The 14,664-nt window shown below is 38.1% G+C and overlaps 1 protein-coding gene across 4 annotated transcripts in view; it reads left to right on the top strand.

The window, feature by feature from the left end:
• LOC136885551 (ATP-binding cassette subfamily C member 4) overlaps positions 1-14,664 on the top strand; it is a 403,879-nt gene that overhangs the window by 251,933 nt on the left and 137,282 nt on the right. For all 4 annotated transcript variants that reach the window (XM_067158182.2, XM_067158180.2, XM_068230366.1 and 1 more), the window contains 2 exons: positions 3,186-3,478; positions 14,092-14,275. In XM_067158182.2, coding sequence (XP_067014283.1) covers positions 3,186-3,478; positions 14,092-14,275 — 477 coding nt within the window. The remainder of the gene's footprint in view (positions 1-3,185; positions 3,479-14,091; positions 14,276-14,664) is intronic.

The following is a 14,664-nucleotide window of genomic DNA, read 5'->3' as shown; positions in this document are numbered from 1 at the left end:
TAAAAGAAATAACGTTAATTATTTCATTCTTGAGTATTGTGTCTATTTCTGCAGTGTTAGTTGTTTAGTTAAGAAGAGAAATTTGCTTACTTCGAACATTGATGAAGGAGTTAGAAATGTATTTTTGAAGACTTTCATCTGGAGTATGGCATTGTATGGAAGTGAAACATGGATGATAAAGAGCTCAGAAGAAAGTGAATAGAAGCTTTTGAAATGTGGTGTTACAGAAAAATGCTGAAGGTGAGATGGGTGGGTCGAATCACAAATGAAGAGATACTGAATTGAATTGGTGAGAGGAGAACAATTTGGCGCAATTTAACCAGAAGAAGAGACGGAATTATAGGGTACATCTTAAGACACTGAGGACTTGTTCAGTTATATTTTGAGGGAAGTATAGGCTGTAAAAATAGTAGGGGTAGACAAATGTATGAATATGACAAACAGATTAGAGTTGATGTAGGATGAAGTAGAAATGAAAAGGTTGGCACAGGATAGGGTGGCACGGAGAGCTGCATCAAACTAGTCCGTGGACTGATCACCCAAACAACAACATAATTGCTTTGAAAATAATTTCACTTGCGTATGTTATTTCTGGTTGTGTAATTGTTTTATAGTGTTTTAATTTTGTGGCTATTGAGAGGCCAGTTTTATTGTATCTATTTTTAGTGATATATTGTTCTCTGGTCAGTGTTGTTTATTTTTTTCTGCCATTTTGCTTGTCATTCAGATTATGTTATTATTTTTCCTAAATATTTAAATTTGTCAACGATTTTGATTTCCTATTCTCTATTTTTTTTTTTTTTTTGGTATACAATTAACATGATTTCTGGCCTTTCGTAGGATATTCTGAGGCTGATTTTGTGCATTATTTCTTGTATTTGTTTATGAACGCTACACCTCATTGAATGTTTACACCATTTTTTGCTGAAATTATAGAAATACATATTAACAACATACTGTAGGATCCCTAAGATATTCCTTTAGAAAATATTTTTTTAACTTATTCATCACCTTTCTTATCACTTTTGAGGTAGTGGAGATTTAAGAAAATCAGGGGATTATAGATGAAAATCTGAAGGGTATATCTAAATTTTTTTTATAAATGTCTGGGTGTTATTCTTGGGGGTCAGAACAAGAAAAGGTCTCCTTGTAAACATACGTCCTGCCATGCGTTAATACTGAGGTACAGTAATTGCGCATGGCTGCTACCATACTGAGGATTTTGTCGTCCACCAGCGAGCCCACATTCGAAAAGAGATACATAGCACACCCATGTGGGCAGTTGAAAATCCCCATGGTACAGATGATGCTAACCATCAATAGCGCTTTAGATGCAGTGTGTGATATTATCCACGATCAGCTGATTGGCCCATACATGCTACTGCGATGACTGAATAGGTCAGCCTATCTGATCTTCTTGAGGGGCACTCTTTCTGTACTACTGAGGAACATGTGCTCCTAGCAGTGCGCTGCACCATGTGGTGCATTCATGATTTGACTCCAGCACACTTCAGGCTGCATGAACACTTATTTTTTTAATCTTCCAACAATGGTGCATCAGGCATTGATTTTCAGTGCATTGGCCTACCTGGTCTCCTGAACTTAATCTGCTGTCAACATACATTTATGAGATAGAATAGTGTATTATTAATGCCTGTGCAGCTGTTCAATAGGACCCAGGTACCTTTGAGTGACTCTGTCAGGAGGCCGCCTTGAGCATCTCCTGTGATGTTGCAATATATGTCATGCAACGCCATGAATGTACCTCTGTAACAACACATTGTAGAACATATTTTCATACAGATATCTGTTCTTGTTTCGATCCCAGGAATCATACCAATCCCCCATAAGGTTTGTTAAAAACATATATATATATATACACACACACCTTGTATTCTTCTTCTTTTGAGACCACATTTAAGCACTTTAATCAAACCTTTGGTTTGTCAATTTCTTGCTGGGAACTATCAGAGCCTTGCGGTCCTCCCAGTACTTCTTCATACGTGTTGATATTCTTGCCCTTTTGTGTAAAGGATATTCTAGTTGGGATTTCCTTCTTTGTGAGTGTAAGTGGAAAGTCATATTTTTAAGTATTGTGTTTACTTTTTTCTTATACATATTGTCATCTGGTGTGAGGCCAATTTCTTTCAAATCCTCCCTAATTTCTTTTATTCATCTGCATCCAGTTGTAGTATTTTTTGAAGCAAGATTGTACTGCTCTAGCCATTTTAGAAGTTGCGTATCTGGCATTCTCAGGATGTGGCCAAAGTACCCTAGTCTTTTCTTGCGCATGGTATCAGTAATGGGTTCTAATTTGTGATATACAACGTTGTTAGGTACCGCTACTATTTACCATTGCCCATCTTTTTGATAGCTTTTATTGATACAAATTCTTCCAATTTGTCTTTTGATCTTCTGTAATCTGTCAGTTTTGGATTGTTCATTTAGATGGAATAATGTTTCTGCAGCATATGTGGCTTCTGGCTTTATGATTTTATTGTAATGTTTGATTTTTGCATTAATGGATAAGCCTTTCTTTTCTTAAGTTTCCCATGTTAATTTTTGTGCCTTAGATCGTTTCTTTGCCCTTATCTAAATTGAAGGTTTTGCATTTAAATTATTTGTTATTAATTTTCCTAGATATTTGAATTGTGTTACAATTTTAATCTTAGTACCATTAATATGTATTTTTTTTAATGGTGTTGGTTTATGGAGCATAATTTCTGTTCTCTCAAATGATATTTTAAGGCCAATTTTATTGCAGTGGTGTGAAGCTCTGATATTTGAGTTTTTGCTTCATCTAAATCTTTGGTTAGTAATGCCATGTCATCTGCAAAACCAAGGCAATTTGTTCGGATTTTCCTATCTAATTTAATATTTGGAGGGCATTTCCTAAACCATTCTCGCATTACCTTTTCTAGTACACAATTAAATAGTAATGTTGATAAGCCATCAGCCTGCCGTAACCCAGTAGTTACTTCAAATGGGTCTGATAATTCGCTGCTGACCCTGTATTGTATAAAGAAAAGGATAATTTGTAAAATGCAATTTTGACCCATAAATTTGTACCTTCTCCCTTTAAAAAGATCTTCCAATTTATCTCTCTATTATTAGCAGAATGTTATCCTCCTCCAGAGTGTATGATATCTTTATACACTGTTAATAATTATTCTCTCTTTTCTCAGAGTTCACTGTTGCATGCTATTCTGGGCGAGATTCCTGTGGTAAACAATGGCGGCACCTTGTCTTTTAATGGAAGACTAGCTTATTCTTCGCAAGAGCCTTGGCTCTTCTCGGGTTCTATCCGTCAGAATATTCTGTTTGGTGAACCCTATAATGCCAAGAGGTACCACCGTATAGTTCGTGCCTGTGCTCTGGCTCATGACTTCGAGCAGCTACCTCATGGAGACCGAACACTCGTTGGTGACCGTGGAGTGATTCTCAGTGGTGGTCAGAAGGCGCGTGTGAATCTGGCCAGGTTTGTATCTGTTGTTCTTTACTAGAAAAATTAGCACACAGCTTGTAGAGGTTTCTCGATTGCTATAACTTTCATAATGCCAATGACAGACACACAACACACTTCTTATTTCCATGCATGCATTTGGGCAGCAAAAATGAGTCCTGGAATACAGTAGAGGTCTGTTATAGCGAGTGCGGCATATAGCGAGAACCCTATTGTAACGACATTTTTCTTTTTGTGTCCCTTGAAAATTCCTATAGTCATCATCAATGTCCCACTCCAGTCGCCTGGGTCGTTCTGTATTAAACTATATAAAAACCTCATTAAGACGTTTCTGCAAGGCACGAGTAATAAGAACGTATTAAGCGAGAAAACATATTACCAAATACACCAATGAAAACTATAAACTATCCAACATAGATATGGAAACACTAGATACCATTTTTTCCGACATGACAGCATTTTAATGTTGTGTGTTTGCAGTTACAGGAAAAACGATATCATTTCTACAGATGAGAGGAGAATATTAAAAGGCGTGAAAAATATGAGAGAACAAATATGCAAAACCTTTTCTGCTGGGTATTATAAAATAACAGTGCATTGAAAGGTGTGAAAAACACTAGACAACAAAAATATGAAAACATTTGCATGGGGGGGGCCATGAAAATGTCAAGTATTATTGCAGATCACACTCTTTATAAAACGAATGGTAGTAGAAGCCTTTTATTTATATTTCAGACCAGTGGGTTTTTAAACATTATTTTCTGATCACACTCTTAGGTAATGAATTCGAGGTTACACTCGACCATGTACGACTGTGATTTTGGCCGCCATTTTGAAAGCAACAAATCTTAAATTGGATCAACTCAAACGATCTAGTCGAAACTCGAAGGTGCACGTTTAAACATTCACGCTACCTCTGCACGCTTAACTAGTTTTCTGCTTGCTTCCCGAAGATGCAACTTATCCTGTGAAGTTCAGGAATTGAAGGCCTTTTCCCATTATCATGCAGCTGTAGCGAGGGTTCTTTCTTACCCGAGTTGGAAATCACGCTCCTTCATAAGGGATGACAAATAACGTTTTCAGGGCTAGGAAAAATGTGAGAAACTAGTTTCTCAGTTTTTCGCTGCCCTCTTGACTATTTGTGATTGTGACTCAATGAAGACAGACTGTCATTTTAAATTTTAGCACAGTGAATTTGTCCTCGTTTTTTAATTGTAATACACTGCACGTTTAGACTAAGAGGTCCACAACCTGACCATTGTTTTAATTCCATCATGTCTCATTTGTTTTCATCCTTTTCTTCATTGTGTTTTAACATTTTTTAGCATCAGTTATGTAAAAAAAAAAAAAATTCACTGATGATGGCTCAAATGAGTTGAAACTTGTATGACTAATATTCCATCTATAGATGGAGATATGTATGTATATTGAATAGGAGGACATTAAATTTTCTTTGTAAAGTGAGAATGTGTTTTCCTAATAAATGCGTAAATAATGTGGAGAATAGCAGTTGTTAAGGGTGAAATAAACGATCGCTTAATTTGAATTCTGTGTACTGAAATGTGAAAAATGATGGGATCCGATCTAACCTAGGTCTAAATGAATCGATGGAGGAAAGACTTAGGTCATCTAGGCTTTAATGGTTTGGGCATGTTAAACGAATGAATAGCACAAGGTTACCATGTGCTTATTTGGAAAAGAGTATAACAGGTTGAAGACCAGCTGGAAGACCAAGAAGAAGATGGATGAACCGACTGAGGGAAGACATGGAGAGAAGAGGTTGGAATTGGGAATCTGTCTTGGACAACGAAATGTTTTTGAATAGGCAACTTTGGAAGATGCTTATTTCCAAACACCCTACCCGGCTCGCTAGTAGGGCAAACCGATGATGATGATGATGCTGTACTGAAATTAAGTAAGAATGTGTGATACACCTCAAGATATGGCAAAGTGCATCATTTGTTTAAGAGATTAGTTTATATTTTCTCATGTTTGGTTAAATTTTGGAAAGGCTGTTTCCATGTAAATTTATTGTGAAATGATTATCATTATCGTGGTCTAAGAAGCCAAGAATAACGGCCGAAAGGATTCCTTGTGCCGACCACACGATACCTCATAATCTGCAGACTTTCAGGCTTAGCAGCGGTTGCTTGGTAGGCCAAGATCTTTCGGGCCTCTTGCGCCATGGGGTTTGATTTGATTTATCATTACTCCACTGGGGCTTGAAGTATGTTTTCATGATATGTGTACACTTAAGCTAAGTTAGCTGATACTGTTTGAGTAAGAAAACTGAAAACTTTGCCACAGGAGCCTCTGGAGTGATACTATTACAATTTTTAAGAATTAAATTGAACATCCACATTTACATAGTATCAGAATTTAAAAAAATAACTAATGATTATGCTATAGTGGGGAAATCGTCTGCGAAAACACATGGTTTGAATGAACTGATTGCCGTTTTATACCGATTTTAAAGTGTGTGGGACCCCCTTCCTCCCCCCCCCCCCCCCCAAATTTTATGAAAAATTAGATATAGTGGCAATCCACTATAGCGAGTAAATTTTTTAGTTATGAATTCTCTCTATACTGTACTAACTTTACTAATAAAACTTGCTTACATTATTATATCCAGTACATCTTTTCAGTTATAATATTGAGCTTTTAAAGGTGTGAGGTGTGACAGTAGAAATAATTAGTTCCTCCTGAAATGTCTAACATCTGCTACAGACAGTCAAAGACATTTATGTTGACAGTCGAAGCATAGTTGGAATCGATGGTATAATGAGTCCTTAGCTCAAAGTAATTGCAGTGGTTAAACAAGGCTGCGACTTTGTTGTTCATGGTACAGTAAAACCTCGTTAATTCAAAGTCGTTGGGACACAAAAATCAGACATTGAATTATGGGATTTTGAATTAACCGCCAACTCGTAATTCAGAAATGCCAACCCTTGCTGCATCACAAAATATTCCAAGACCTGTTATTGTGTGCAATTAACATTGATTCACAATTTAAACCTTTCAAATGCCATGGAAAAGACTATTTCCAAAATGTATCCAACAAAGTGCATTTACAGTATTCAAATAATGCACTTGGATAACTTGTTGACAAACATAACCTCATGCAATGAAAGAAAAACACACGATTCAAAGACGAGGTTTTACGCTGGCTTCCCAGTGCAAGTCCGTTATTCTGTGGATTATTGTACTGTATGCATTTTAGATGTCCTGTACTTGCACGCAAAGTACCCGATGCCCTTAAAACCATGGCTTATCAAACTTTCCTATGATGAGTGGAGAAAGTCTCTCACTTTCGTCTGCATTAGAACACAGTACAGTGACTCTATCCTTGTATGATTTCCCGCCATGGTACTTCTCTAGTAATTTGGTTTTCCAACCCTTGCTGTGTCACAAAGTATTCTAAGACCCATTAATGCATGCAACCACCTTGATTCACAGTTTAAACCTTTCAAATGCCATGGAAAAAGCTATTTCCAAAATGTATCCAACAAGATGCATTTACATGATCAAATAATGCACTTGGATAAATCTGTGGCAAACATAACCTCATGCAAGAAAAATAACATGATTCAAAGATGATGACAAATTATGCTGGCTCCTCTGTGCAAATGCTCTATATCTTGGATTTCTGTACTGTTTGCATTTTTTAGATGCCTTGCACGTAAAGTGCCCGACGCTCTTAAAACTTCGTGGCTTATCGAACTTCCCCATGATGAGGGAAGGAAGTGTCTTACTTCCGTGTGTATTGCAGCACAGTACAATGACCCTCCATCCTTGTACGATTTCCCGGCTGGCTCTTCTCTCCTTTAAAACCATAAGTCCGTTTGGGTTTGACATAAAAAAAAAAAAAAAATGTAGTTTCATCGGCATTGAGAATATTGTAGGATGCTAAAGAGTTTATTATGATGATGCTTGTTGTTTTAAGGGGCCTAACATCGAAGGTCATCGGCCCAAAGAGTTTATTATGTCACCTATTCAATACATTAGAAATTTTAAATATTTAGGGCCGATTGCAGGAACGATGACTAGTTTTAAGCCTTAGACATCGTCTACCTAAACAACGTCTAAATCATTCACGATCTTCCATTGCATAAACAATGTTCAGTCGATGCTTAACTAGACATCCCTTAAAGTTTCAATTTTGATTTGAAAATGGAGACAGAAGTATCTTTCATGCAACTCTTTGCTTGTCGCAACCAATGAAATTCGTCGGTGCGCGCGCCGAACACCAGTCAGCTGTTTATCTTCCTACACATTACTCAAATATGGCTGAGCATGACTTGCCCACAGATAAGAGTATCGCTTTCGGTGCAAATTAAATCATAATATTATTGACACTAAAGCGATACGCCACCGTATGGGGAAGTGTAGCTTTCATTATAGCGTTGTTACAGAGAGTGTAATTTACTCATAAATACAGTGGCTTTGACAAAGAGAAGATGAAGCAATAGTAATGTGTAACGAGTGTGTTGTACGGGCCATATGTATGTAGCTTGCATTCTGGAGATCGTAGATTCGAAACGCATCATCGGCAGCCGTGAAGATTGGTTTCCATAGTTTCCCTATTTTTACACCAGGCAAGTACTAGGGCTGTTATTATGGCCACGGCTCTTCTTCCCCAGTCCTCTTTAAACGATGATCACAACCACTTGCCTTTACCAATCTGATAGTTGCCGAAAACCTATGCGATTATTTATATATATATAAAAATCCCATACAAACCTACTTTTTAGTTTTCACTATTATGTGTGTGTACTTGGCAGTAAATATAAGTGAATCTCTCCCTGTTGATGTATGTGACAGCTCTCAGACGATCGGGACACGTAATTATGATATGTATGTAGTCGAAGTGACCTATAATTCCATGGAAATTACCCCATGCATATAATAAAATATATCGATTGCCAAGAATTGTATTCAAGTTGACAGTTACCGGACTGTCACTTTGTCAGTCTCAAGAAACAAGTCTCTCGCAAAGCGAAACCTTATTTTATGATTATCCCCCCATGCATGTCAAACGAATTGCTGCAATTTAGCAGGGGGTGACCCACAGAGAGGCCGTCGGACTAACCTTTCTTTCCGGCATCGTCTCAACATGATAATACAAATTACATATTTCACGGTACATAACCCCTGATTGTGATTCACACCTGTCATTTGAGGTTAAACAGTGCTCTTTAAACTCCATTTATTAATGAACATTGTTTTCTCAATCAACACTGTTTCTTAATGAAATTTAGTAACAGTTACCAGCATTTCTGATAATATAACGTCAATACTTCATATGGACCACTGCTGCTGGGCACTGTCAAATACCCTGTGGTCTTATCTAATAGTATAAGTCACTTACTTTCCCTTATACTGCCCCATGTTAATGTAAGTCATCCTTTGTAGGGCATACCCTAACAATTTGACGCTGTTATCCTTCACAATTGATAATTTACAGCCAACGGCTGATATATTGTTATCTATATCATCACTGAACATTGTTTTTCCCTTGATTTTCCCACTGTAAAATGTCAATTTTGTATCTTAGTATTTACAATTTAATTACAAATCAGGTACCTGATTTATGCCTTGAGGTAGTACTATAACTGATGATGCCCTCAAAGAAGGGCGAAACATGTCTCATATGAAAAATAATAAATTCCTAAATGTTTAAAATTTCTAATGTATTGAATAGGTGACATAATAAACTCTTTAGCATCCTACATATAGTATCTTCAATACGGATCAATAATGATATTTATCACTTGCATCGACAATATTGTTCGGTGTGTACGAATTGATTATATGAGCCACGTTTTTTCTCCAACTGTCGGCATCGCCAGTGATCACGGATTCTGCTTCTCCGCACACTGCCTGCTACGTGATATTATGGTGTTCCTTAAAACGCTGAAAACAAAAAAATTACAATTTTACTCAAACTTAGCAAATATGAAGTACTCTGTAGACACACCAAAGTGAGTGAAAGTACGGAAATCTACCCCAGCAAATTCCGGAAGACTCGTACTATGATGACTCGGATAAATTTTAAATTTAAATTACTCTGAAAAATACTACTTTTTAAAAATGAAATTAACGCATTGGAGACAACCATATTTGAATGTGCTACCCTCCAATAATTGCAGGATTTTTAATGGTTTTTGAAATTTTTTCAATGCTAGGGTAAGCCATGACTATAAAAACTTTTAGAATATTTAGAAAGATCTCTTTCTTCTACACAAAAATGAGTTTTAATTATCATAATTGTGCAGCAGTTTTTAAATATAAATTTATGAACATAATAAGTTTTGCAAATGAAAAAAGAAATCTGGTGCAGCTATGGATGCCAGTTCGGTTAATATTTCAAAATCTGTTTAATATTGTGGACACATCTACTGAAACACACTAATACAGATTCTAACCTAACTGGTCAATTGGCACCAGTATCCTAGTTTACAACCAGGAATTTGCTTTCCCACTGTTCATTGTTTGACAATGGAGTTGCATCGAGTTGCTGCAGGTTATCATCTGTACACAGGAAACACCCACATTTTTAGGAAGCAGTATAAAACAGTATTGCAGAACCCACTTCAGGAAGTAATATAAAACTACGTTACGCTTCACACCAGTTTGAAATTAGCTCATTATCTACATTTACTTGCCTGAACCACCAGAATCATCATGTTTACTTAGTGTGTAATTGTTATCCTCATCCTTATTTTCAGAACTCGTGTCTTCCCTAAGAACATCCATTATGGATTCGTTGTCGAAATTTCGTACACTTGCACTCACAAGAATTACACAAACAGGCCTGCCTCTCAAACACACTCTTCCTGTCGGCATGTACCGTACATACTTTCCTGCTCATTTCACAGCTGAGAGTCAATGCAACCTCAGGTTATGTAGGAACGTGGCTGTGTTATCAATGCCTTGAAAGGAGCTCTCGACTAGTGCTCGTAACTAGTACATTTTATGCTTATAGAAGGATTCAGCAGTATCCTAGTGAAGTCACAGCTCGCTGAAATGGCAGTTACTACTTTTTACCTATAGTGAAAACGTACCCGTCGATTCTCTGAGCTCCGTCAGCAGCAATGAAATAGTGCGCCTATAGTTTCTACGAGCGGCGTCTCCAATGTGTTAAAAGTCTGAATTTCAGAAATGGGACTAACATTGTTCTTTGAATACGAATTATCTGTATTTCAAATCAAACAATTTAAATAACATGTAACACTACCTCATGTTTTCGGGAACGAGAGCTGCTTCAAATTGGCAGGATTTTGGATTATCAAGGTTCTACTGTATACATGGATCATTTACTGGAAGGTACGAAGGGGCAGGCTCGGATTTAGCTGGGAGGAAATTTGGTAAGCATTTGACCTTTGCTGACAACTTGGTAGAGGCATTAATTTATGTATGTTTTCATGAAAAGGATTTTTTTTGGCATTGATGTTGCTGTATTTTTTTTAAATTGTTCATAGAATGTTTAATTTGTGTGATTTGTGAATTACTTACATGAAAGATATTAAGAAATACCAAATTTACTCATCTATAACATAGATATTTTCCTCATCATCAAGTTCAAAAATAGGGGAGGGTATATACTTGGACATTTCACAGGTTAGGTTGGCATAGTTTGAAAGCAGAAAAAGGAATGTCTAGCATCTTCAGTTCAGCATACAGAGTATTTTTTTTTAAAATCTTTACTTCATTTACACAAAAAGTGATATTTATAATATTTATAGCTGTCAAAACTAATTTATGAAGAAATAAATTTAATTAACTTCATTAAAGTTAAATTGTTTCTTCATCAGGTATAATTCTCTTGTATATTTTCTTTTTTTCAGGTAGTTTATAAATTTAATTTATTCATAAATTAGTTTCAACAGAGCTTACCCATTATAAATTGACCGAGTTGAAACTGAAAATATGGAAACAAAAAAGAAAATGGCATTGTCACTCCTCCTCATCCTCCTCAGTCCTCTACCCTTGACAGGACATGGCGGCATTCAAATTTTTATGGTCCTGATTTTCTTTCTCCATATCTGATGGTCTGTCACTATTAGGGTAGCCTCGTGGAAAGATTTCCCCACCAGAGGCTGCAGCTGGTCCACCCATCTGATTGGGAGTCTTACTTTGTGGTTTCATACTATTAACTCTTTCCTCCAGCACAAATTTCTCCAGGGTGCCTGTTCTTCTGGTGATGTGTCCAAAGTACCTGGTTGATCTGCTAGAGAAGAAGCCTAGTCTGGGAGCCTAGCTCTTCTAGCATGGACTGTATTAGTTCAGTGTTCAGTCCAGGAAATTCAGGGAATGCGTCGATAAACCCACAACTTGAAGCTCTCCATTTTCGTCTTATCTGCCCGTTTTATTGTTCAGGTCTGAGCTACATGTCTTCCTGCAATGGGGAATATGAGGTAGTGAGCTAGTTGCAGTCTTGTGTTCTTTGTAACTGTACGGCCCTTCCATATCCTACTCAGCTTCATGGTGGCTGCCCTGGCCATGGACGACCTTGAAACCAGCTATCTCCCTTACACTCGGCTGTTTGACTTTCTGTCTGTCGACTATCATCCCCTTGGTCTTTCTTCTATTAACTTCCAGGCTATATTCCCTGCTAATCAACATCAGCTTCTTCATGAGGACTCGTAATTCCTGTCCACTAGCTGCCAGAGTCAGTGTGTCGTCTGTGTGTCTAAGGTTGCTGATCTGTGCCTCCTTCCCAGTTTTCGAGCACTTTTCTCATTGTGTGCTTAGTGTAGATATTGAAGAGGGTGATTGAAAGAATGCAGCCCTTCCATGTACAAGGGCGAATCGAAAAGTAAGTTACACTAGCTCGCCACGAGAACATGCTGTGTGTCGTGACCATGGCCAATGCGGAGCAAGCTACAGTAACTTCTGTCAAGTCCGATAGGAAGGTTGCTGTGGTATCCCGTCGTGTTGTGTGTGCAGTGCGGGCTAGGCTCAATGGTGCGTCATCTGGATGTTCACTCCGAATTGGAGGTGCTTGCAACGATCAGATTCCTATGGGATAAATGGCTCAATTGCACGGACATTCATCGTGAAATCACTGCTGTATATAGTGAGTGTGTAATTTCTCACTCAGGTATTGTAAAGTGGTGCGAGCAATTTGACGCTGGACGCACAGATCTCACGGACGAATATCACAAAGGCTGGCCCGCAATTTCCAGTGCCGTTGCAAATGTGGATGAGATCATTAGAGAGAATCGGCGCAGGAAATTGCCAGGATGCTAAACATTTCGTATGGGAGTGTGTTATCCATTGTTCAGCAGCACCTTGGATTTTGTAAACTGTTTCAAAGGTGGGTCCCACGTCTGCTCACCGATGTTCACAAGGGACAATGCTTCCAATCGTCACTGGCATTTTTGCAATGATATTCTGTGGAGGGCAACGAGTTTCTGCAGCAAATCATAACAGGGGATGAAACGTGGGTCCACCACTTCACCCCCTCCCCCGAAACAAAGAGAACATCGATGGAATGGGTGCACACCACATCACCATCATGAAAGAAGGCCAAGGTCACCTTCAGCAGGAAAGGTAATGGCGACAGTGTTCTTTGACATGGAGGGTGTGGTGCACGTGGAATTTATGCCGAAAGGCACAACACTCAACTCGGTTTCGTATTGTCAAACATTGAACCAGTTGCATAAGGCAATTAAAGAAAATCGGCGGGGAAAATTGAGTGCAGGTGTGATTTTGTTGCACGGTAACGCAACACCTCACCTAGCCCACCATACATCCGAACTGCTGCAGCGATTCAAGTGGAAGGTATGGCAACGTCCTCCATACAGTCCAGACTTAGCGCCATGTGATTATCAAGTGTTCGGTAAGCTGAAAAAGGACCTCGATGGACGACTATTCCGAAACGATGAGGAGGTGAAAGCAGCTGTCTCCAGGTGGTTACATAGCGCTGGAGGTGATTTCTGCGCATCTGAAATCGAAAAGTGGGTTGACATTCTGAGAAACGTTTAGTCTCTTGGGGACTATGTGGAAAAGTGAACTTGCATTGTATGTTGTTATAGCCATATTGCCTATATTTAGGTAGTTTCCTAAATGGTCATAACTTGGGAGTGTAACTTACTTTTTGATTCGTCGTCGTACCACCTTCTGCTTTAAAGTTTCTCGACATTGCTGGATTTATTCAAACAGCCGTCATGTTGCATTCCCCACTAGTGCCATCAGATGCTGTGGGGGAGACCCGCCCCTCGCACCATTTCTGGAAGAATGGTCCAGAAAGGTGTCCATCTTATAGAATCAAATGCCTTGTTGTGATCAACAGAGCACAGAAAGATCGCAGCATTGACACTCTCTGGCCTTTTCCACAATCTACCGGACATTCAGAATGTACTCCCGGTGCTTTTACCTTTGAAGAAGCCACGTTGCTCCAGTCGTGCAGCATGTGGAACAGTCTCAAACTCTCTTCACGTTTACATTTTGCTGAGCCTCTCCGGGGACTTTTTGATACTACTATCAAAGCACCGGAAGCAAATTCTGAATGCATGTTAAACACAATTTTGTAAAGGGATTATTTTACAAGAAATATAAATTGATTTTATAATCAGTAATCTAAATGTTCATCCTTTGTTAACTCAAGCTTTCTGCTTCTCCAGGACGGTGTACAAGGATGCAGATATCTATCTTCTGGATGATCCTTTGTCTGCTGTTGACTCACATGTAGGCAAACATCTGTTTGAAGACTGTATTACTGGCTTACTGGTAGAAAAGACTGTTATCCTCGTCACCCATCAACTGCAGTACCTCATGGATGCTGATCACATAGTTATCCTCAGTAATGTAAGTGAGCAAGTTGTGTGTTTTTTCTTGTTTTAGTAATGGTCCAGGTTGTTCAGAAATAAATTCATTTTGTAAATGTTCTTGAGATAAATCATGTTTCTTACTCTTTTTTTTTCTTTTTTTTTTCTTTAAAGCCAATTTCAGTCCAGCTGTCTTCATCACTCAAAAGAATGCATGGAAAGGAAACAATAAATTATCCAAAGAAAATCTGCACATCTAGTCAGTCTTACAGTACATCTCATAATACAGTTTCATTAACCTTTCAAGCCAGTATTAAAAATGGGCTAAGTTTTATCCTACAGCAGTAATAAATTTTAGGAAAATATCACAATTTTACATGCTGTCACAAACATTGCTATAACTTGTAAACGATGTGTCCAATTTTGTTT

The sequence above is a fragment of the Anabrus simplex genome, chromosome 14, assembly GCF_040414725.1.
Source record: "Anabrus simplex isolate iqAnaSimp1 chromosome 14, ASM4041472v1, whole genome shotgun sequence".
In the NCBI taxonomy this organism is placed as follows: domain Eukaryota; kingdom Metazoa; phylum Arthropoda; class Insecta; order Orthoptera; family Tettigoniidae; genus Anabrus; species Anabrus simplex.
The sequence above is the reverse complement of the archived record's forward strand: the minus strand, read 5'-3'. Positions and strand labels throughout refer to the sequence as shown.